We start from the raw sequence: 23,292 nt of genomic DNA on the forward strand, positions 1-23,292 counted from the left end.
TTTGATTCTTAAAAACACATTTAATGAAACTCAAGCCTCATAAGTCAAATGCCTACCCGTGTGGAAAAGAGGGGGAGCTGGTCTCGTGACCAAGCTGCCTGGCGGTCATCCCAGTGTCTTTGGAGGGTCTCAGCTGCTTCAGAGGTTCAGTCGCAGCCCTCTGGCCAGCATCTGGCCACGTGGGGTGGGGTGGACAGTCAGCCTTGCCACTTGCCAGAAATCAGGACACCAGGTGTCCTGCTGCTTGTCACCTAAGCACAGCAGCATGGAGCCTGGGACCTGGCAGGGCCTGTGTGCAGGGGGCAGTGCCAACACTTAGGAGCAAGCCCTGCCACCCCAGTCTCTCGCTGGGAGAAAAGCAACCCCTCACACTGGCGTCACCCCAGAGACTTGATGCTAGGCAAGCAGCCACGGCGGGTGGGAGGGGCAAGTGAGGCAACTTGGGTGCTCAGCAAGGGATGCCCCTTGAGGTGCCATGGCTCCCAGGGCTCTGCTGGGCACAGTGCACCGCAACGCTGGCACGTTCCCTGGTAAGCGCGCGAGGTTGATCCCGCCTGGGGACAGGCAGGCGAGCCTGGGTCCACTGAGGGAAAGGGAAGGTCTACTCCTCCTCCGAGGGACAGCTGGACAGGCTCTTCTCAGAAGAGCAGTTACGTAGGGCTGTGCAGCAGTGACAGGCGTGTCAGTCACAGGGACGAGCCAGTATCCAGGCCCAGGCGTAGCAGCAGCTAGCAGGGCACGTAGACACGAGGACACAGAAGGCAGCGACGGGAAACGAGTAGCAAGCAGCCGGCCCTCAGCTTCTCTTCTGCAGAAGCGGCTCTGCCAGTCCCCGCCCTCCTTCCAGCATCACCTCTGGCGTTCCCACCCAGCCTCGTGTCCTGGTGGGCTGGATGGGAGGTTACAAGAGCAAATGCAGCCTGGCCCAGGGCGGCAGCCTAAACTTCAAGGGAAAGCCAAGGGAAGCCCTGGCTCCCCCACTCTTCACAATATGGATGGCACTCAATTCCCAGCTTATCTGAGTCCTCAGGATTCCCTACCACATCCTTAGGCATGTGGGGGGAAGCGAACCTGACTTCATACGAGCAGTGGCGGTGTGAGCAGCCAGGGCAAGGAGGCCGGGGGTCAACGGAGGACCTGAGCAGTCAATGCCAAGAAGGGGCAGAGAAGCCAAAGCCACCGAGGAAAGCACATGGGCAGCAGGCTGTGGGAAAGCAGGCCCACCCAGAGGCAAGGGGAGACGGGCCTGCAACCAGCGAGAGCAGAGCTTCAGGAAGGAGTCCAGACTGCACACCAACTGCTCCTGGGAGCCCCTTCCTGCGTCACTCCCCACCGTGCAACAGGGCCTGGAAAGACAAACAGGTGTCAAAATGGCCCCCGACCTGCAGGAGTCCTACCAGGCCTGAGCTGCTCAGACAGACCCCAACCTGCAGGATAAGCCCCAGGTCCACCCACCACACCGTTCAGGGAAGCCCCAGAGTCCCTCAACCGACACACCCCATCCCTGCATGGCCGAGAACAGGCAAAATGTGCTTCAAGTCCTCAACCTGTCACCACACACCCACGAGGAACACTCCCATCCCGCTAGATAAGCCGTGAAGCTGGAAAAGCAAAAGTCAGCACACCTCCTCATGCTCAAGCCCGCCCTTGGGAAAGGTAAGGCCACACTTCCTCCTGTGAGACCACAGCCACCTGGGGAGGGGAGGAACCCCCTGCTCCCCCAGCGGACAGGCCCCCAGGAGCAGCTGCACTTGCCACAACAGGAAGTGCTGGGTTCATTCTGGTGCTCCCCATCAGCCAGCCGAACCCCACTTTCAAGCTACTTGGTTTCCCACCACGTTACTGGGTTGGTCTTCCTGGCAAAGCCCAAGCCTTTACTGGGTGACCCCTCCCTAGACCTGGCCCCAGCCCAACCTGAAACAGGAGACCAAGACCTCATACCTCTCTCTCGGCCTGCATCCCTGGTTCTGGGCGTTTCCAAGATGATGCCAGTAGGATATAGAGCACCAGCAGCCCGAAGACCACCACCAGCATCCCAGCGCAGTTGGCAAAGACAGCCTCACTGGGCAAGTTGGAGTATGATTTGGTGCCATTTTTCCTGAGGAGGACAAAAACAACATGGGCCCTTGAGCAACTTTTCTACCTGTTTTTGCCCAATGCCACTAACAGAGGATGAGAAAGACTTCCCAGGGCCTGCTGCAACCTGGAATATTAACATACCTTCTAAGTCTCTGCCATGACTAGTGTCTGCAGAATGCTGTCTACCCTTGAGGAAGCTGAAGCTCCCAGACATGAAATGAACTTGTCCTGAGTTACCCAACTAGGAAATGGCACAGCCAAGATCTATACCCAGGTGTGACCTCCAATCTTGTTTGCGCTTCACTGCACCCCCACTGCCTCCCCAAAGGGAGAACAGTGGTGGTTAGACGTATGAGCTCTAGTCCTCTAACTCAAAGCTCTGCCACTTGCTGGCTGTGTGCCCTTGGGTGCACTGCTAAACCTCTCTGTGCCTCTGTTCCCTAATTTATACGTGGCAATGACAACATTACCAATGCTGTAGGGCACTTGGAGGATTAAATTTGAGACGTTTAGAATAGTTTCTGCCACAGAGTAGGTTCTAAATCACTTTGATGCTGGGTAAGTATTTTGTGATTACTTTACCAATCTCAGCCTAAAGAAAGATGAGTCCATTACCGTCCAGATCAGGAATGAGCTCGACCCCAAAGGCTTCCCTCCCTCAGTCGGGTCCTATGACCCATCTTTTGAAGACCCTGTTCCTGCCCCCCACCTTACAGTTGGGGGTCCCACGCACCCCCCCACACTCACAAACTGAAGAAAAGCTTCTCGTTAATGCCAGAAATGACAGACGCAATGGCCAGAGAGAGAATGGAGGCTCCAAAGAAGACGTGGATCGGTTTCAGGAGGCTGCGCAGCCACATGGATGCCCAGGGCAGCAGGAAGACCGAGAAGCCCAGGAACCACTGTGGACACAGGAAACACCCAACTACTGCGTGTGACCAAAGGCACGCTGGGTCATACCACCCATCAGCAGCCCCTACCCGTCAATGAACCCTGGCCCATCTCTCCCAGCTCAACCCTCCTACCAGGCACTGCTGCATCCTCCCTGTGGTCTGTCACCTACATGAGATGCCTGGCTACCCCCCACCCTCCCGCAAACCCAGCCATCCTTGTTTGTCTCTGCTCCCTGCCTATCCTGGCTCACAAAACTCCCAACTCGTACAGGGCTAAAATCAGGATGTGGGTACTACTTCTAAAATTGCTTCTGGTTCACAGAAAAGGGTAGTGGAAAAGGTGACTTAGAGTCAGCCTGGTGCGTACTGCGATCAAGCTAGTCAGAGCACTCCAGGACCACAGTGGGTGGTGTGAGGGGTGAGAGCAGAACAGGGTGAATGGGAGAACCACCAACCTCCCAGAGCCCCTCAAACTGCCGATTCTATAGCATGTGTCCTGCCACACCGTCTCCAGGCACTGAGCAGAAGGAAGATTTGGTGCTGATGCCAGGGAAGCCCCAGCAGGAGTGGGCAGCCAATGGGTATCCAAGGAGGACAGAGAGTACCCACCTGGCAGGCGAAGAGGAAGACGGTGGTGATGCCCAGCCAGCTGTGCAGGGAGTAGAGATTGCGGATCTTTGCATGGTTGTGAAATTCAAAGACCGCGTGCAGCCCCAGCACCGTCAGGAGGAAGGCCAGCAGGTGCATGGCCGCATGGCCGGACTTCCAGGGCAGCCTGGGCCCTACCCATGACTGGGGCAGGCGGTAGACCAGCGATGCTGTCAGAGAGAGCAGTCCCAGGGCTCAGCCTCTTCCCCTTATGCTCACGCAAGCATCAGGGGAGTCACCCTGCCGTGATCCCAAACAGCTTCCTAACAGGGAGGAGGAAGCGCTAGGACATCAGTATCAACTCCCCAGCATCTTCCATCCTGGCATCACTTCATGAAGGGGGAGAAGAGATCATGATAAAGGGGAGGAATGGGGTGAGGGATAAACTAGGAGTTTGGGATTAGCAGATACAAACTACTACATATAAAATAGATAAACAGTAAGATCCTACTGTGTAACACAAGGAACTATATTCACTATTTGTAATAAACTATAATGGAAAAGAATATCTGAATATATATATGTGTGTGTGTGTATATACATATATATATATATATATATAAAACTGAATCACTGTATCTGAGAAACATAACATTGTAAATCAACTATACTTCAATTTTTTGGACTTTCCAGGCGGCTCAGTGGAAAAGAATCCTCCCACCAATATAGGAGATGTGGGTTTGATCCTTGGGTCAGGAAGATCCCCTGAAAAAGAAAATGGCAACCCGCTCCAGTATTCTTTGCCTGGGAAATCTCATGGACAGAAGATAATGGCGGGCTACAGTCCATAAGTTAGTGACTAAACAACAATACTACTTCAATTTAGGAAATTCCCTGGTGGTCTGGACAGGGATGCCTGGCATGCTGCAGTCCATGGGGTTGCAAAGAGTTGGACACAACTGAGCGGCTGAACTGAATTGGTGGTCTAGTGGTTAGGACTCCACACGTCCACTGCAGGGGGTTATGCGTTTGATCCCTAGTCAGGGAACTGAGATCACACGTGCCACAGAGCACGGCCAAAAACAACAACAACAAAAACCTAAATTTCTTTTAAAAAGGGAGGGAGGGAGGAACAGCTTTCATGGACTTGACATTCTGTCATTAAAATAATATATGCCGTGTGTATGCATTTATATATATAGGCTGAAAAGCAGTGTCACATTCATTATTTCATCTAACTTTAAGAACTCTCACAACTGAAGTGGGCTGTCAAGGACACAAGTTTTTAGGTTAGATAACCGAGGTCCAAATCCCGGATCTGCCTCTCAGCTACCTGGCATCGTCTTTCTAAATCTCAAGTTTCCCCATCTGTAAAATGGAGACAACAATAGAGCCCAGCTCACAAGCTGCCTGTAAGAACAAAACAGGATGATATCCTGAAGTACACAGGGTAAGCTGCTATTATCAGTGTCACTGGAATTCCCATTTTAGAAGTACAGTAAGACTAACCTGGGCCCCAGACACATGGGCAAGCAAGGATGGTCCGGCAGGAGTAAGCAAATCCCTCGTGTCGGGACCTACCTGACTGTGCCAGGAGGGGCTTCACCCTCATGCTTCCTAGAGCACGGCTGGCAGACTACCATTCCCAGGCCAGATCCAGGCCGCTGCCTGTTTTTGTGAATAAAGGGGTTTTTCTTCTTGTGACTGACTGAACATCATTTATTGAAAAGAACATTTTGTCCCACAGCTCTACAGAGCCACCTTTCCTCACCTGTCTATTCACTTATCATGACTACACTGTTTTTATAATAACTCGAGTATAGTTGATTTACAATGTTGTGTTAGTTCCAAGTGTGCAGCAAAGTGAATCAGTCATACATATATCCACTCCTTTTTAGATCCTTTTCCCTCACAGGCCATTAGAGAATATTGAGAGAATATTGAGAATATAATCCCTGTGTTATACAGGAGGTCCCTCAGTCTTGATTACAGTAGCTTTATAATAAACCTGTCTAGATGGGAGAGCAAGCCCTCCAACTGTGCTCTTTTTCAAAACCTTCTTGATTAATCTTGGCCCTTTGCATTTCAAGGTAATTTAATTGTCAGTTTTCACAAAAATAAGCACCGAGGCTTTGGGATTGAAATTAACCTACAAAATAATTTCAGGGGAACTTACATCTTTACAATGTTTAGTTTTCCAGACCACTTACACCATAGTATATCCCTCCATTTATTTAAGGCTCCTTTAATTTTTCTCAATACAGTTTTATACATTTTTCTCTGTAGAATTTATATAACTTTTGTTAATTTATGCCGAGGTAACTAATGCTTACCAAAAGTGAAAGTGAAGTCGCTTAGTCGTGTCTTGACTCTTTGCAACCCCAATTAAATCATATATATTAAATAATACTTTATATGACACTAATTTTTAAATTTTTACTGATTTTTTCCAGTACTGCATAAGTACTGGACTGCATAAGCTTACAGTGTGGAACATCATGATTTGCTGCAGACACATCATGAAATGATGACCATAGTAGTTTAGTGAACCTCCATCTTGTCATACAGATTCAGAATTAAATAGAAAAAAATTTTTTCTTGTGATGACAACTTTGTGGATTTACTATCTGAACAACTTTCATATTTAACACACAGCAGTGTTAAAAATTATATTGATCATGTTGTACATTATATCCCTAATACTTATTTATCTCAAAACTGGAAGTTTGTGCCTTTTGTGACGACCTTCATTCACTTCCCCCTCTCCTCAACTCCTCACCTCTGGTAACCACAAATCTGATCTCTTTTTCTATGAGTTTGTTTGTTTTTGAAGTATAATTGACCTATAGCACTATGTTACTTCCTGTTACAGAACACAGTGATTCGATATTTCTGTACATTTCAAAATGATCACTGTGACAGTTCTGGTTATGATCTGTCACCAAGCAAAGATATATAATCATTAACTCTACTTTCCACACTGTACCTGTGACTCATTTATTCTGCAACTGGAACGCTGTACCTCTTGCTCTCCCTCACCTATTTCTCTCCTCCTCCCACCACTATAAATAGTTTTATTGGAACATGGCCACACACGTTTCTGTGATGTCTCTGGTCACTCACAGTACAACATCAGCTGAGTAGTTGCAACACAGATCACAGGGCATGCAAAGTCTAAAATATTTCCTATCTGGCCTTTAACAGGAAGTGTGCAAACCCCTGCCTAAGAACATCCGTGGAGTTGCCCTTCTCAGATGTCTCAGTTCTCGAGACGACTTCTTCCAAATGTCAGCTGGGCCCAGAGACAACCCACGGCATCCCATCCCTCCCTCACAGCCCTGAACCTTCAGTAACAAAGGCCAGGATGAGAGGAGCACTGCCCCACGCAGGCCTGGGCCACACGTGTCTGCTGCCAACCCATACTCACCAGCACTGTAGAGCACCACCATGCCTGTAACCATGAGCACCGGGTGCCAGTTGAACATGAGTATGCTGCCATCCCAGGCGAAGCCGCCATGCCAGTACCGCATCCAGTAGATGGTGAAGAGGATGCACATCGAGCCCAGGGAGCACAGTGCCAGCACAGACAGGTAAAACCATCCCACTGCCATTCTGATCAGGCAGCCCTAGAGGAAGGGGAAATCACACAGCCCTGCTGGCTCGGGTGCGCCCCACACCCCGGCTAGAGGAGGTAACACTGACCTTGCTCTTGGCCGGAAGGGTGGTTCCCCTGCATCAGCCTGGGCTCTGTCCCATGAAGCCTTGACGGCAGGCTGGACCCCATCTCTGGTTATGAACAGTCAGTGAGAGTGAGGCGCCGCCCCAGCACCTGAGCAGTGCAGCCAGCTCAGCCCCAGGGCTGGCCCTGGAGAGAGGCCTCCCCTGAGGTGGCCGGATGCTAAGTCCAGAGCCCTAGGATGGGTCTCCCCTCACAGGACCACAGGTAAAGAATTATACTTCCATTCCTCGCAAAAAGAAAGGCCAGAAATCAAAATCCAGCCTAGATAACACAAATGCCCAGGCCTTCCATTCTAACATAAGGAGGCAAAATTCAGTCTCCACGCTATTATAAGGCCACCTGGGAGAAAAGTGTTATAGGATCCCACTTCCGCAGCAGAGTTCTTCCCCAGACAGTGACCTCTACCCATGTGGAGGTAAGATGGGGGTCTTCGCTCCAGTCCCCATACTCCACATCTTGAATTGGGCAAAAGCCTGCAGCTGGTCCCCAGACCTGAAACTTCTGCTTTCTCTTCTCTAGGGAAAGTCCAGAGGAGAAAAGAGGAAGCAAGAACTCATGATCTAGAAAGCAAAGAGTTTATTTTGAGGTTTCCACGTATACCTGATAACTCAGAAACCAACTCTGGTTTCAGGCATGGTGAACACCTAGCCCCCTAAGCAGCTGCTCTTAAAAGCCAGGCAAGTGGGCATGAGGGTTGGCAGGCAGTCTGCAAAGCCACAGGATGCCCCTGCTTTCAGCATGAACACAGCTCTCAAGGCAGGCACACTGTCCCCAAGGAGTCAGGGCAAGAAGGTGACACATGGCTTCCAGAACTTCAGGTTCCTCAACTGGAACCAGCTAACACGAGAAGAGGCCCCTAAAATCGCCAAGAACTCCCAAGGAGGTAAAACATTTGACCCTCACCTTTATACCCAGTGACAAGCTGACAGAGTAGTGGCCTGGACTCCAATTCTTAGGCTCTGAGGCTCCTTGAGCAAATCACTTAACATTTGAAGGACTGTCTTCTCATCTGAAAGAAAACCATGGCAACAGGATGTAACTTACTGAAAGGCAGCTATGAACAGACATCACACCAGAACCTTAAGACACATGACCGATCCCATGTTCTCCTCTTGACAATCCTGTGAGGGGTTATTTCCATTTCAAACTCCGTGTTTTTAACTTGATCATAGGTTGCCAGAGGATCAAGTGAGAAAATATATAAGGACATTGTAAATTATTAACATTTTCTTAGTAGTATTACAGCATTTCATCCTAACTACTAATGAAACCCTGAAGCCCATGGCCCCCATGGCTGCCCAAGCCTCTCAGTGGTCCCGATTCCATGTCATGCCAGCTCTCTCGATGCCAGATGTCCACCTAACCAGAAACAGGTGCGAAGCTCTCAAAAGGGATCAAAGGTGGCAGCAGTCTCTGAGAAAGCAAGATTTGAGTTCTGGGGGGAAAATATATATATAAGCTTCCAGGGGGTTAGAGGGAGAAAATCATGCCACTTGCTTCCTGGAAGCTTTTGGACTCAGCTGCTGAACTCAGCGATTTGCTACCCAGCCTCAGAGGTGTCCCCTTAGTTCCTGTAAGAGCAGTGGAAGTTTCAGGTCACCAGATGTTCAATCACCCACTTCTCAGGGAAGTGTCAGCACAAAGGAGCTCCCAATTAGCAGGCTCCATCCATTGGCTAGTATCTACTTTTAAATTTGTTTCCCTTTGTAAGAGGAAAAAAGAAAATATCCAAAAGGGACCATATCCACCCCCCTAGAAGAGATCTGGATTACTGCTCTGGGACAGATTTGGAATAGACAAAGGAGACACTTTCCTGACAGACTGGCTGGAATGTTTTACTGCTCAAAGTACACAGACGCGCCCTCCCTCTGCTTGAAATGGAGAGCAAAAGGAGTTTAGAAAAAGAACACAGTGAAAATTGTCATCCAAATACTAAAAATATCCTCTCATTTATTCCAAGAGAGTAGTATGTGCTAAGATTTCAGGATGTGTGCAGGCTCCTAGTCTGCCCGCACTTGTAGAGCCACATTCGAAAACAAAAGTCCTCAAAGTCCTATAAAGTGTGAGAACAGTAAATATCTTAAGACTTTGCAGGTCATATGGTTTGTCACAACTGTGCTATCCACTCTTGACATACTGCAAAAGTAGTCTTAAACAATACTTTCACAAATGTACAGGCTGTGTTCAAAAAACTATGGACACTGAAATTTCAGTTTTTATATCATTTCCACATCACAAAATATCCTTTTCTTTTCAATCGCTGAAAAATGTAAAACCCATTCAGGTCAGCCAGATTTGGCCTGTGGGTCATGTTTGTTGACCCTGATCTAAGGAGTTGTACTCTCCAACCTAATACACTCTCAATCCCTAAGCAAAAAAGATTCTCCCAGGCTGCACGAAAACAGATCAAGCCCTGGGGCAGAAAACGGGTATATCCTACTCAGCCCTAGTCTGAGGAAAACCTACGATTCCAAACTTTTTCACAAGCACTTAGAAGAGCAAATAGATCAAGGCATAGGAAGGCTGTTGGCTGCTCCCACTTTTCAGATGAATAGTGGGGGGCTTTAGGAATCTTGAGACCCAGAGTTAGAGCTCAAATCCTAAACTTTTATCTTACAGATTAAAAATACCGGGGCCCAAACTATGAAAGTGACTCGGCCACGGTGAGTGGCACAGCTATTAAGACTCCAGGTTGACTCCCCCTCGGCTCCAAGGACTCACTTCCAAACGGAGCTTCCTTAAAGTCAGGGACTCAGGAGTGAGAGGCCTTAAATACCTGGCAGGAGATAGATAAGCAAGGTCCTCCTGAGCGCCAGAGTGATTACAGGGACGCCCTTCGCACCGTGCTATGGTCTGACCGAAGTATCCAGAGAAGGGTACTAGGAACCCAGGGACTGATCCTTGACTGGCCCGCCGCCAGGGCCACCTTGGTCCCAGCTAACCTTGGCATCACCGACTCAATGGAGTTTGAGTAAACTCCGGGAACTGGTGATGAACAGGGAGGCCTGGCGTGCTGCGGTTCATGGGGTCGCAGAGTCGGACACGACTGAGCGACTGAACTGAACCTTGGGTGAAAAGTTAGGCGAGGGGCTCCGCCTGCTGACTGCGACTTCCGAAGAGCTTTCGTACTTTACAACCACCACCTGTGGAAGGAAGGGCATGGAGAATAGTGTCCATTTCCTAGGAGAGAAAACTTCAGAGAGAGAGGGGTCGTGACAGCGCGAAACGAGGTAGTAACAGAGCTAGCACTCGAACCCAGATCCCGGAACTCCCAGCCCGGGCTGTTTCTCACCCCCGAACCACAGTGGGACGCAAGGGGACTGGGGTCTGCGAGACCCGTCTCTTGCCAACCCGCGCCGGAGTCGCTGCTCTCGAGGCTCCTGAAAGATGCAGCGAGACACCCTCAGCAACACTCTCGACCACCAGGCACCGCTGCGCTAGAGCCGAAAAGCTGGGGGGCGCATTGTCCTCTTATAGGCGCGCATACTTCCGGTCGCGCGCGTGGCCGCCTGGGAAATGAAGTCCCGGATCTGGGAGTCCCCAGCTCTAGGGCGCCAAGGCGCTGACCCCCAACTCCAGTTATTCCGCGGACGTTTCTTCCCCAACCCCGAGGTACTGGGCACCAGGAACGCCGTCACGGGTCGGCCCTGTCCCTCACCCTTAGCCCCACGATTCCGCTGAAGCGGAAATGTTCAGGCCGAGGCGAAGCCTCTGGCCAGGTGCTGGCCGTCCGCAAGGCGGCGCGCGGGGTGAACGGGAGGCCTTGGCCGGATCTAGGAGCCCTGGAACAGGCCGCGGCGACACTGGGAAAGCCTGGAGAGAGGCGAGCCCAGGAAAGCGGGGGCTCAAACATGGCGGCCGAGTCGGCCTTAGAGCGGGGAGAGAAAGCCGAGGACAACCGTGTAGCACGGCGCAAGATGAGCCCACGTCCGCCATCTACTTCCGGAATTTAAAACCGGCTTCCGGAAGCCAGGGTGATATCCCCATGACAACCGACGTTGGGCCTCCGAGGTGAGAGTCCGTGTTGAGGAGTGTGTAAAGAGGCCAGAAGTCGGAATTTGGTTGTTAATTGCTTTGGTTTTGGTCTTTCGCTAAGGCAGTCCCATTTAAAAGTGGGTTGGGTGCTCGCTGCGGCAGCACATATACTAAAAAAAAAAAAAAAGTGGGTTGGGACGGGTGGGGAAAATTGCTCTGCTCTACCGAGAGAACGCGGCAGATTAGCGGTGAGAAGACCTTGCGAGATCACCGCTACGCTAACCCGAGGTGATGGTCATCTTTCCGTTAATGATGGCGGTGAGCGGTTCTTTTTAACGGAGCCTCACAACAGCCTTCTGTGGCGGCGTGTGAACTAGCGGTTAAGAGCATGGGCTTTCGTATCACACCTAGTTGTGAATCCTGGAGGAACGGCTTGAACTCTGATACTGTCCTTGCCTGTAGAACGGGGATAATTCTTTCCCACCTTGCAGAGTAGTTTCGAGGACTAAAGGAATTTATCTGGGTTGACAAGTTTATCATGGTGCGGGTACATAGGTGATACTATCAATGTTATTTGATGAATAAGGAAACTCGGCTCAGAGAAAACCACATTGTACATCCTTAGTGGGACTTCATTAGGTGGAGATGGACGAGGTTCTGCAACTTCTCAGAGCCTCTGTGTAAAGTGGGGTTATAAACATAATAACAGCTAGTTCTTAAAATGGATATGGGATTAAATAAGGAAGTAAATATGCAGAGTTTGTAAACTAACATTTTACATATGTTGATTTAATCATTCTGTAACACTTCAAAACATTTTGAAATTTGCTTATGGATTTGATCCAGCTGGAGAGGGTCATAGGACAACCCCAGAGCAGCTTCTTTGTCTTGAAATAAATGAAAATATAGGCCTAGCCCCCCTTACCTGGTGCATTGTGTCGCTACCGTAATCTTTAACCTTAGAAGAACACTATTTTCTCTCAGCTTTTTCTGCCTACACCATTAACCACTTATGTGCCAATGTTTTTCCTGCCCGTGTGCATGCTCAGTTGTGTCTGACTCTTTGTGACCCCATGGACTGTAGCCACAAGGCTCCTCTGTCCATGGGATTTCCCAGGCAAGAATACTGGAGTGGGTTGCCATTTCCTGCTCCAGGGGAGCTTCCCAACCCAGGGATCAAACCCACGTCTCCTTCATTGGCAGGTGGATTCTTTACCACTGAACCACCTGAGAAGCCCTTTCCTGCCTAGTTGCATGTAAAGCTGTCAGTTTTGTGAGAGACAGCTTTGTGCAGTAGTTAAGTGCTCAGACTCCAGACCCAGACTGCCTGGATCTGATTGCTAGCCCTGCCAATTACTAGCATGATGTTGGACAAATTATTTTCCTCCCTGGGCTTCAACTGTCCCCTCTGTAAAATGGAGAGAGTTATAGTGTGTCTTCCACCTCAAGGGTAATGGAGAGATTTAAATGTTAGTGCTTAGAATTGTAAGTGATATACAAAGATTTGCTTCTGCAATTAGAATTATTATCACTACATGACCAGACAGTCACTTTGTGTATTTTCCCTAGATTCCTTTGGACTCAAAACTGGTTAGAAAGAGCTCTACATTTAGAGGGTTCCAGGCATGGAGACAGGTTTGAGGGTGAGGGTCCCTGGAAGGAATGACTAGTTGGCATTAGTTGTTGTCGGTTCTGTCATCGATGTATCACAAGCACCTAGAATGGTACCTGGCATATAGTAGGTCCTAAGTAAATATTTGTACTGTTGAATTTCTAACCTCTCTTTCTCTCTTTTCTTTCTTTTTTTTGGGGGGGGGCTTTAACAGATCCTTGTCTTAGAGCAAGGGAAGCAGCTGCAATTCTGAAGAACTCAGTGCCTGGGGGTGGACCAGTAGTTGTTTTCTGAGGAACTGTGGAATGTGCCCTTGGGGGCACGAGAGAGCAGAAGGAAGATGCTCCAGACCAGTAACTACAGCCTGGTGCTCTCCCTGCAGTTCCTGCTGCTGTCCTATGACCTCTTTGTCAATTCCTTCTCTGAGCTACTCCGAATGGCTCCAGTCATACAGCTGGTGCTCTTCATGTGAGTGGGACTGGGCAGCTCAACCCAATCATTTCAGAAGCCCCAAAAAGCATGATTTAGTGTTTTAAAGTTATTAATAGAGAAATATCAGGGAGAATAAAGTTGCAGTTTGTCTTGGGTACTCCATGGTCCATAGATATGTCACAGGATATACCATTTTGATACTTCTGCTTTGATATACTTCTAACAAGGGTTTGGAACACAGGAACAGTGCACATAGAAAATGAGGGTCAGATTGTTGACACTGTCATTATCTCCATCTGTGAGTAGAAAGTGTCTTACAGTGCCATGAAACAGGGTTGCAAAATGTCAGGTAAAGGGGTTATCAGGGACTTCCTGGCAGTCCAGGGGTTAGGACTCAGCGCTTTCACTGCCCTGGCCCTGAGTAAAAATAAGCTTTTTTTTTTTTTGGCTGTTCTGGGTTTTCGTTGCAGCATGGGCTCTCTAGTTGCCCTGTGGCATGTGGGATCTTAGTTCCCTGACCAGGATTAAACCTGCATCCCCTGCATTGGAAGGCAGATTCATAACCACTGAACCACCAGGAAATTTCCAGAATAACCATGTTGATAACATATATGCATCCCAGAGAATGGAACCTATTGTCATGTTTCATCCACAGTGATTTTTAGTCTCCATGAGGCAAGTTCTAAACAGAAAACCACAGTTTTAGACCCTGTCTTCATTCAGCAAATGTTCATCAGCCTACCAGACAGTGCTATAGTTGCAGTGGTGGACCTGACAAGTTCTGTTTGATGGGATTTCCATTCTAGTGGAGAGAGACAAAAAATATTTTAATAACTTCAAATAGTAATAAATGTTATACAGTGGATATAAAGTATGTGGAATGGGGAAAAGGCTACTTAAGGTAGTGGGGTGAGAGAAGTTTCTGAAGAGGGGACATTTGAACCAACACTTGAATGGCACTAGGCACTAGGTTATTTGACAGACAGGGCTGGCATTTTCTGGATACAAGGAGGAAACTAGCTGCTTCTCACAGGTGCTGGGGAGGCTTGTTGAGTTGGGAGTGTCAGCAGGAAAACCTTGTCCATAGACTGCAATTCAACTGATTGGACCAACAGGTAGCGGGTAGTTTTAATTTCATGTCATTTGGGGTCCAAAACCCACACTACCTCTGGGGGGGTTTCAGAGGTAAGGACAGACCTCATAGTGTCCCTTAGGATTCAGGGCTGACTCTTGGGTGCTCCCCAGGCCTCCATTTGGCCATCCTTTTGTTTTCCATGTTTGCAGCATCCAGGATATCGCAATCCTCTTCAACATCATCATCATTTTCCTCATGTTCTTCAACACCTTCGTCTTCCAGGCTGGCCTGGTCAACCTCCTCTTCCATAAGTTCAAAGGGACCATCATCCTGACAGCTGTGTACTTCGCCCTGAGCATCTCTCTTCATGTCTGGGTCATGGTAAGAGGGAGGCTCTGAGTCCTTAAAGGACTTGGAATGTCTTATCTGTGGGAATCCAGCATCTCTGGATGTTTATCTCACAGAATCCTTGATAAGAAACAGGTGAAATGAATGTGGTCCAGCCTGTAGCTCGACACATGAGAATTTCATAAGGCACTTTTTCTCAACCTTATGTGTTGAAGAACAGCCGTATCCAGGAGTCCAGGGGCATTTGTGGAACGTTTGATTCATTTTACCCCCAAAGACCTGCAGGTTAAAACAGGAAATTGAATCTGTTCCATCATTAGCTGTTTGGGCAGGTGCATGTTGATACAGGCTATCCTTAGGCATCAGTGTCCCATGGGAAATAGCCAGGCAGGAGTGCCACGAGCCCTCTGCTGTGTCCCCATCACTTACATCAGGAGAACGTGCCTCCGAGATGCCTCCCTCTGGTTCTGACATAGGCCTTGAAACAGATCCAGTTTTCATGGTTTCAGATTTCTTTTTTGTTTTCATGTTTTGGTTTGGTTTTTTGCCGCACCGAGTGACTTATGGGCTCTTAGTTCCCCGACCAGGGATCAAACCCATGCTCCCTGCATTGGAAGTGTGGAGTCCTGACCACTGAGCCACCAGGGAACTCCTTCAAATTTCTTCTGCTCCACAAATTTTGTCTATGTGGGTATCTCATGTGTTTCTTTGTACTCATTTAATGGAACACATTAAAACCTCAGGGTTCTCTAGTCATTTCTTTACTAAAGGCACGTTCTCAGACTAAACCTCCCATTAGGTTGCCCCTGTGATTCCACAGAGAGAACAAGAACTCGCAGGGAAGAAGCAGCACAGTGCCAAAGCCTCAAGGTGCTTCCCAGAGAGGGTTGTCTCTGCTCAGGTTCCTAGAGCCAAAATAGTCCTGGCTTTGTACTGTGAAACTGCTAATCTGATTAAACCCTGAGTGCACCAAGCCTTTATCTGCCAGGAACCAAGCCTCAGATTTCCAAGGCAAAATAGTGACCATGCCGAACTCCTGAGATAATGTCTATCATTTCTCATTGGCCAAGGCAATGGGATGAAAGGAAATAAATGGCTTAGTTCAAACTTACTCCCTCAGGGTTAAAAGAATTACTTCCTCTGCAGCAAAAAACAAGGGGACTTGTTGAAGCTTGTTTGAGAAACACTCCTTTGGCTTGTGGAAAGAAAGAAGGGGGTGAGATGAGCCTGATACTAAATCAAGCAGCATCTCTGCAGCTCACCAGGCTGAAGATGTCAGGGCGTCATCTGGCCATTCACCTTTCTCTGTCTATTCATGTCTCCTTTAGAACTTACGCTGGAAAAACTCCAACCGCTTTGTCTGGACAGATGGACTTCAAACATTGTTTGTATTCCAGAGGCTAGGTAAGAACCAGAACAACCTCAAGCCTCACTTTGGTCCCACCTGTAGCTCTGGCAGTGAGGGCCTTGATCCTAGCTTCCCAGCCCATCACAACTGGCGTGAGAGGAGTGGAACAGCCATGCCAAGACCAGGAGAGACCACTGCCCTATGCCCTTTCTGGGAGCCACTGGGAAATCATGGGACTGGGCCCCTTGGCCTCGTCTGGTCATGTTCTTCCCCTGAAACAAATACTCAGGTGCATCCCTGACTCTCCTTTCCTATTTATTCTCCACAGCGGCAGTGTTGTACTGTTACTTCTACAAACGGACAGCTGTGAGGCTGGGCGATCCTCGCTTCTACCAGGACTCTTTATGGCTGCGCAAGGAGTTCATGCAAGTTCGAAGGTGACGGTTTTCTGTCACATCGATGAACACCTTTCCTTTCTGACAGAAGTCACACTGGGGGCTCTGCAGAGGGGCAGTCGGCCTATGTGCTAGGAAGTAGCTTGACATTCCGAGGACAGGCCCCGGCCAGTCAGTGTGCAGCAGGTGAAGAGGAGGAGCCTCCCTCTAGCAAATTAAAGTGTCCCCAGTACAAACTCCTGAACATCATTCCTTCCCAGCCTCCTGCTTCAGTCCTGCCCTCTTTCCTTCCCTCTCTCTGCCCCTCTTCCTCACCAAGGGCTCTGTGGCTTTTTCCCAAGGGAACTTTCCACTGATGCTAGTACAGGAGGAGCTCCCAGCCCTGGCTCTGTTTGCACTGCACACTAATGATTGAAGGATGCAAGGAGTGACTTTTCTGGGCTCCTGACTGAGCACACCTCAGACATTTAGATTTTATACCCAAGGTACTTTTTTTTACATTGTATAAATAGGAAATAAATTCTTTTCCATAAATGATGGAGTCTCTGCCTTGCTCAGTCCCTCTGTGGTTAAGAGGAATGCCAAGTCCTAGGCTAGCCTAACCTTAGCGTCTACTTGGTCCAGTGGGCAAATTGAGCCACAGAGCAGATATGGGTATTCCTTGAATCCCATTGTGAGTACAAGATAGTTTTGCAGAAAATCAAGATGTGATCTGATGCCCCACCCCCACCTCTGGAGTTTCAGACTTCCATGTTTTTCCCCCTGTCAGAACCCAGAATTGTCCACAGGAGAGTGAAATGTTCCCTAGCCTCTTTTGGCAAAAGAAATTTTAAATATTCATGTGCCCGTAGTATCAGTTTTCTATTGCCGGAATAGTCGCCTGTAACAGACCCACCACCACACTTCAGTGGCATGGCTCTTGAGTGTTGGGGCTCAGCTCATCTGGCTGGGTTTGGGTAGTTTTTGCTGGGCTTACACATGTGTCTGTGGTCAGCTGAGGGTCAGCCAGGCAGCTGTCTTGATCTTGAGATCATTGACTTCTGGCTAACCTAGGCTGACCTGTGCTAGAATGACTCTGCTTCACATGACTTATTGTCCAGCAGGCTTGCCTGGGTCGGTTGACTAGACAGTGGGCAGAGAAGCAGGAAATCAAGCTGTGGGGAGCAACCCCAGTTCAAGCCTCTACTGTCTCTTCAACTCCCATTGGTCAAAGCAAATCATGTGACTGAGCCCAGTATCAGAGTGGGAAAGCACTAGGAGGTTTCTTGGCAAAAGACAAGGGTGCGGTCAGTCTGCCCCACCAGAGAGCTGCCCCATGAAACTCATTATTCAGAAGTACTTTAAAAAAAAGAAAAAAAAAAAAGTACTTTGGCCCAGGAGTTGGCAAACTTTTCCTGTTAACGGTCAGATAGTAAATATTTTAGATCTTGAGGGACATGTGTCCTCTGTTGCAATTACTCAATTTTGACATCAAAGCACAAAAGCAGCCAGAGATGAAACTCAGATGAATGACCCACGTCACAAATATATTGATTTTGTTTCAACCACATAAAAATGTAAGTCTAATCTTAACTTGAGGGCCATACAAAATGGGCTAGATGTGCCCTCAGGCCATGGTATGCTGACCCCTAGTTTAGAAGCCTACAGTGAAGTCCTAGGGAAAGAGAGGCTGTAGTTAATCAGCTGTGCTGTCAAGATTTATCAGATATTTTAAAAGCACGTTACAGAGTTCTAAGAAAATACCTAAGATCTCATCCCCTATAATTGGGAGAAGTGATCTAACAAAACCACCATCTATGTGTACTGTACCTTCGTCTGTACAAAAAATAACAATAGCCCAATTTTGAATCTTTTCATACAAGCTCTTACAGGAATATTATAATCCCCTTTGCTCATCACAATCCCTAAAAGATAGATTTTTTTGTGTCCCCAAATGAATCAGGGCTGGATTGTTCTCTGCAGTCTTTCCAGCTAGTGAGTACAATCAAATGTTTGTTTTCCTCACTCCCAGTATAAATGGCACTTTGTAGTCCCAGGAGTCTCTTGGGAGGGGTGTGTGTGTGGGTGTGTGTGTGTGTGTGTGTGTGTGTGTGTTACTTCCTTCCTTCCTCCCTTCCTTCCCACCTCTCTCCCTCCCTCCCTCTTCCTTTGTTTCTTTCTTTATCTTGATAGTTAATGCATTCATGTGATACGAAATTGAAGTTATATTTGTGCAATTAGTCTTCCCACTTCTGTTATCTCAGTCAGAGTTCCTTCTCCCTCCCCTCTTGACAATCTACATTTAGTTGCATAATTTCTTACAGACAGTGTAACATTTCAGAAACATTTTTACAGAAGAAAAAATGGGTAATCCTACCCCAGAAATAAATAATATCATATTTTTGATGGTATGTATTTATATTTTATATACAGTTGTGATTATGGGGAATATGCCATAACATAGTTTGCTTTTCTTTTTTCACTTAGCAGTAGGAATATATTTTTAAGATGTGATGTAAACTGAATGCTTGGGGCGGTTAGTTTTCAAAGATCAAAGAAAGAAAATAAACACTTTTAAAAGTGCTGACTTTTAATTGCATAGAGTTGCTTTTAGCTGACCAATGCTCTTATTAGAGAACTAGAAAGACCAGACAAAATATGAAAGTCGTCTAAAAAGGTCTTAGAGAATTGCTGAAGGAAAGATGATGAAAGGGCCTAAAATTCTGAAGTAGAACCAGGGACGTGAGCTGACAGTTTGCAGCAGACTTTCCCTTGGGAGTGTTTGCTGACTCGGTTTGAGCAAGAGGCTGAGGATCCAAGCATTGCCCAGGCAGAGGGGACCAGAGAAGCCAGTGGAGCTTAGCGCTCTCATAACACTGGGAGAACAAAACTGGGGACTGAAAGAGCCTCAAGGACGTAATACATTTCTTTAAGACACTTACCAAACTCTGAAGCTGTATAGGACCAGAAGCTATAAAAAGCTAAACCTCAAACTTCTGAAAAGCAGAATCGAATTTTTGTCAGACTAATGGTGCTGATGATTAGAATTCAGGACCCATGACAGGGCAGGGACTGGTGAACACACGGGTCTTTCAGTTCAAAGCTCAGTAGGGCTCCTTACTAGAAACAAGGTGAAACAGGCAGACTGAGGCTTATTAAAATCCCAGTGCAACCTCAAACCATGTGGTCTCTGAGTGGATTAAGGTGATCAACCCCCATTCTCTTGGTGTAACAGAGAAAAGACTGGAAAAAAAAATCTAGAGGTGCTATAATTTTTTTTATATACAATTTCTGACTCCAGTAAGAATCACTAGCAAGTCAAGAGATAAGACCATATTATTTAAAACCAGAGCAAAGTAGAAAATAGAAACAGGTGAGCCAAATATTGTTGAGAAGGTTGAAAAGGAGTTTAAACTGATATGTTCAAGAAATAGAGGGAAATGTGGAAGATAGGAAAAACAGCTACTTAAAGACTACTGGAGAATGAAGGGAGACAGAAAGTTTGATGGGGAGTTCACACTGAGGAGGAAATTGTGCAGAGAAAGTTTCCTATTTTTGCTGTTATAACTTGGCAGCTGACAAAGCAGTAGGTACATTATGCTGGTGGACAATCACAGTACAAGTACTGAGCCAGGGCAACTGAAGCCACTGGAGGAAAAGATGGGCGTCTCAGAAAGGAAGAGGCAGCAACCACCAAGTTCTGTCTGCCCACATCTCTGCCCAAGCTCTGGACCACAAATTTGGTGTTCAGATTAAAGTAACTCAGCTAAAGACAGAAAATCTAAACTGAGATTGGAGCTGCTGCCCCTTAAGTGTGATTTGCACTGTGTATCCACCCAAAATGGGCTTCCCAGGTGACTCAGTGGTAAAGAATCTGCCTGCCAATGCAGGAGACCCAGGTTCAATCCCTGGGTCAGGAAGATCCCCTGGAGAAGGAAATGGCAATCCACTCCAGTATTCTTGCCTGGGAAATCCCACAGATAGAGCAGCCTGGAGGGCTGCAGTCCACGGGGTCAAAAAAGAGCTAGAAAGGACTTAAGAACTAAACAACAACAACAATCCACCCAAGCTAACTGCCTGATAAAAGAACCGTCACTCTTTGGAGACAAATAATGCAAACCAGAGTCTCCACAATTTAACGTTCAAAACTGACACCAATACTGAGGTGACCCAGATACTGGAGTTAACAGACAAGGATAATAAAGAAGCAGTGAAATTATGTTCTCAGTGAATAAAAAGATAGGCAACCTCAGCAAAGAAACAAATGACTTTTGAAAAATAGAAACTCTGGAAATAAAAATTACAACAACTGAAACATTTTTAATCAAATGGATAGATTTAACAGCAAAAGAGATTACAGAACTGATCAATGAACTAGAAAGTAAACCAATAGAAACTCCCCACGCTGCAGAACAGAGACAAAAAGAGTTTTTTTTAAAGTCTCCCAGGCCAGTTAGATAACCTCAAACAGTCTGACAAATGTATGATTAGAATCCTAGGAGGCAAAGAGAAGGAAGAAAGCAGAAAAAAAAAAAAAAAAAGCCCAAATTTCCCCAAATGTGATAAAAGAAATGTACAGATTTTAGATACTCCACAAAGCCACCTTGATTAACACAGAAAGGCCACATCTAGGAACATCATAGTCAAAAGCTAAAGATGAGGAGCAAATCTTGAAAGCAGCAAGAGAAAAACAAACCACGTACAGAAGAACAACAATTAGCAACTGCCTACTCACCAGAAATCAGAGGCCAGCAGAGAGTGTAACACCATCTCTAAAGTGCTGCAAGAAAAAGAGGTCAACTCAGAAATCTAAATTTACCAAAAATATACTTCAGATATAAAACTGAGAGAATTTGTTGCCAGCAATCCTGCACTATAAAGAAATGCTAAAAGAGTTATTTGACTTGAAGGGGAATGATAACAGATGGAAACTCAGATCCTCTGAAAGGGATGGAGTACATCAGAAATAGTATCTGAGTAAATATAAAGACTATTTTAAAACATTTTTCTTATAAAGTTATTTAATATAAAATGCAATGTTTTCCATGTACACAGAGTAATGACCAGTGCAAGCCACATGCTGAACCATAAAACAATAATCAGTACATTTAAAAGGAGAAAGAGCATGTTTTTTGACAATAATGGAATTGAGTTAGAAATCAGTAACAATAAGATAACTAGGTGGTCCAGTCTAAGTCCAATCAGAAGACAGAAACCACCTAGTAATTTAAACATGGCAGGTTTAACATAATCCTTAAATTATAAGAGGGGAACTATAAAAATGTAATGTTGTATAGTCAGTCGTGTCTGACTCTGCGATGCCCGCCCCTCCCCTGCCCCATGGACTGTAGCCCTCCAGGCTTCTCTGGCCATGGGATTTCCCAGGCAAGAATACTGAAGTGGGTTGCCATCTCCTCCTGAGGGGATCTTCCCAATCCAGGGATCGAACCTGCCTCTCCTGTGTCTCCTGCACTGGTGGGCAGATTTTTTACCCCTGACCCACCTGGAAAGCCCTATAAAAATGTACAGAGAATTCTAAAAGGGTACCTGAGGGCTGAGGACAAACTTTGTAGGGTCCCCCACCCCCAAATCTGGGGTTTAGGCCTCACGGCAGCCCACTGAGTAGTGAACAAGTCCGCTGGTTGGCCAAGACAGAGCTAGCTCACACTTGCCAGGCAGGAAACAACCCCCTGGGGCACAGCTGAGCCAAGGCTGTTGGGCAGGTGCACCCAAAGAGTAGGAATGCCCCAGGTGCACAAGGCCTGCAGTGCATGCTGTCCATGCCGGGCATGGAGGGCCACGGGAATCAACCCTCTGGGGAGAAGAGCCAAGGCTGGTGAGCAGACATGTGGAGTTGGGCCCCACTGGGGATGCACACTGTCCATCCCTGAGGGCTTGGGAAGGGTGATCCAGGGCAGAGATAAACAAGGCTGAGGGGGCAAGTGCACAGAGTTAGGGAACTGCCGTGCGTGCCAAGGCCTGGAGCATGCGGTATCCTCGACAGGAGGGCCACCGCAAAGTGGTCACCAGGCATGGACCAGGTTCGCGAGGTTGCCGAGGGAGTGCCCGCTCTTGGTACGTGGTTGGAGAGGACCATCTGATATCCTAGCTGTCCTCACACACATCCACTTGCACCGCTGAGACCACAGCGCAGGAGCAGGAAAAACAAACCAGAGCTTATGGGAGCTAGGAAGACAAGCCCTTTGCTTCCTTCAATATCCCTCCAGCGCCCTCTACAGACAGGGCTTACCACTGTGCTCACTGAAAGGGAGAAACGCCGAGTCCAGCCTGGAATCACAGGACAGGTTCTGAAGGTGAATGCAGAGCTCATGTTGGTCTTTTCAGCTACTCAGCTTTCACGCACCATTCTACACTTATTTGAACTTCCATGTTGCATTCCTACTGACAACATGTATCTATTCTTAAAAGCAACATTCTTGGGACTTCCCTCCTGGTGCAGTGAACCCAATGCAGGAGGCCTGGGTTTGATTCCTGGTCAGGGAACTAGGGTTAGGATTAGGGTTACCCCACAACTAAGATTTTGCAGCCTCATCTAACCTGCGTGTCACAGCCAAGACCCGATGCAGTCAAGTAGATAAATGTATTTCTTTAAAGTGACGTTCTCACTCTTCCCCTAAAATGAGAAGACATACAGTCCCAACAGTCACTGTATCCATAGCTGACTATATTAATTACTCCACAAATTTGCAATGGTCTCACTAAATATCCTATTATATAAAGATTAAATTATGAACCTGACTTCCAATAGTCAATAGAAAGGTAAAAAGGAGAAAGTGGTGAGTATATACAGATAAACACACACACGTGT

The 23,292-nt window shown here is 47.4% G+C and overlaps 2 protein-coding genes and 1 long non-coding RNA gene across 11 annotated transcripts in view; 1 reads left to right on the forward strand and 2 right to left on the reverse strand.

Moving 5' to 3' along the window:
- Window positions 1-11,047, reverse strand: CYB561A3 (cytochrome b561 family member A3). Of its 4 annotated transcripts, none has more exons than XM_070457444.1 (8): window positions 10,592-10,738; window positions 8,203-8,308; window positions 7,263-7,346; window positions 6,988-7,186; window positions 3,582-3,790; window positions 2,827-2,981; window positions 1,942-2,098; window positions 1-1,346 (listed from the first exon to the last, which is right to left on the reverse strand). In XM_070457444.1, the coding sequence occupies exons 4-8, from the start codon at window positions 7,169-7,171 to the stop codon at window positions 1,323-1,325; spliced, it is 729 nt and encodes a 242-aa protein (XP_070313545.1). In that variant the 5' UTR covers window positions 7,172-7,186; window positions 7,263-7,346; window positions 8,203-8,308; window positions 10,592-10,738; the 3' UTR covers window positions 1-1,322. The 4 variants fall into 4 exon arrangements, with proteins under 4 accessions (XP_070313545.1, XP_070313544.1, XP_070313546.1 ...); XM_070457443.1 differs by lacking the exon at window positions 7,263-7,346 and adding an exon at window positions 10,242-10,442 and having other exon boundaries at window positions 10,592-10,737; XM_070457445.1 differs by lacking the exons at window positions 7,263-7,346; window positions 10,592-10,738 and adding an exon at window positions 10,958-11,047.
- On the forward strand, window positions 10,988-17,018 carry TMEM138 (transmembrane protein 138). 6 transcript variants are annotated; one of them, XM_020916852.2, is made up of 5 exons: window positions 11,222-11,310; window positions 13,101-13,354; window positions 14,603-14,774; window positions 16,070-16,145; window positions 16,418-17,018. In XM_020916852.2, exons 2-5 carry the CDS (start codon window positions 13,227-13,229, stop codon window positions 16,528-16,530), a joined length of 489 nt encoding a protein of 162 aa, XP_020772511.1. In that variant the 5' UTR covers window positions 11,222-11,310; window positions 13,101-13,226; the 3' UTR covers window positions 16,531-17,018. The 6 variants fall into 6 exon arrangements, with proteins under 6 accessions (XP_020772505.2, XP_020772511.1, XP_070313547.1 ...); XM_070457446.1 differs by having other exon boundaries at window positions 11,247-11,592; XM_070457447.1 differs by having other exon boundaries at window positions 11,247-11,562.
- The window catches only part of LOC139031854 (uncharacterized), a 15,614-nt gene continuing 6,448 nt past the window's right edge, over window positions 14,127-23,292 (reverse strand). Inside the window, exons 2-3 of the long non-coding RNA XR_011484366.1 lie at window positions 21,199-21,243; window positions 14,127-15,020 (exon numbers count right to left, since the gene is read on the reverse strand). This is a non-coding gene — a long non-coding RNA (uncharacterized lncRNA). The remainder of the gene's footprint in view (window positions 15,021-21,198; window positions 21,244-23,292) is intronic.

The sequence above is a fragment of the Odocoileus virginianus genome, chromosome 28 (assembly GCF_023699985.2).
Source record: "Odocoileus virginianus isolate 20LAN1187 ecotype Illinois chromosome 28, Ovbor_1.2, whole genome shotgun sequence".
NCBI lineage: Eukaryota > Metazoa > Chordata > Mammalia > Artiodactyla > Cervidae > Odocoileus > Odocoileus virginianus.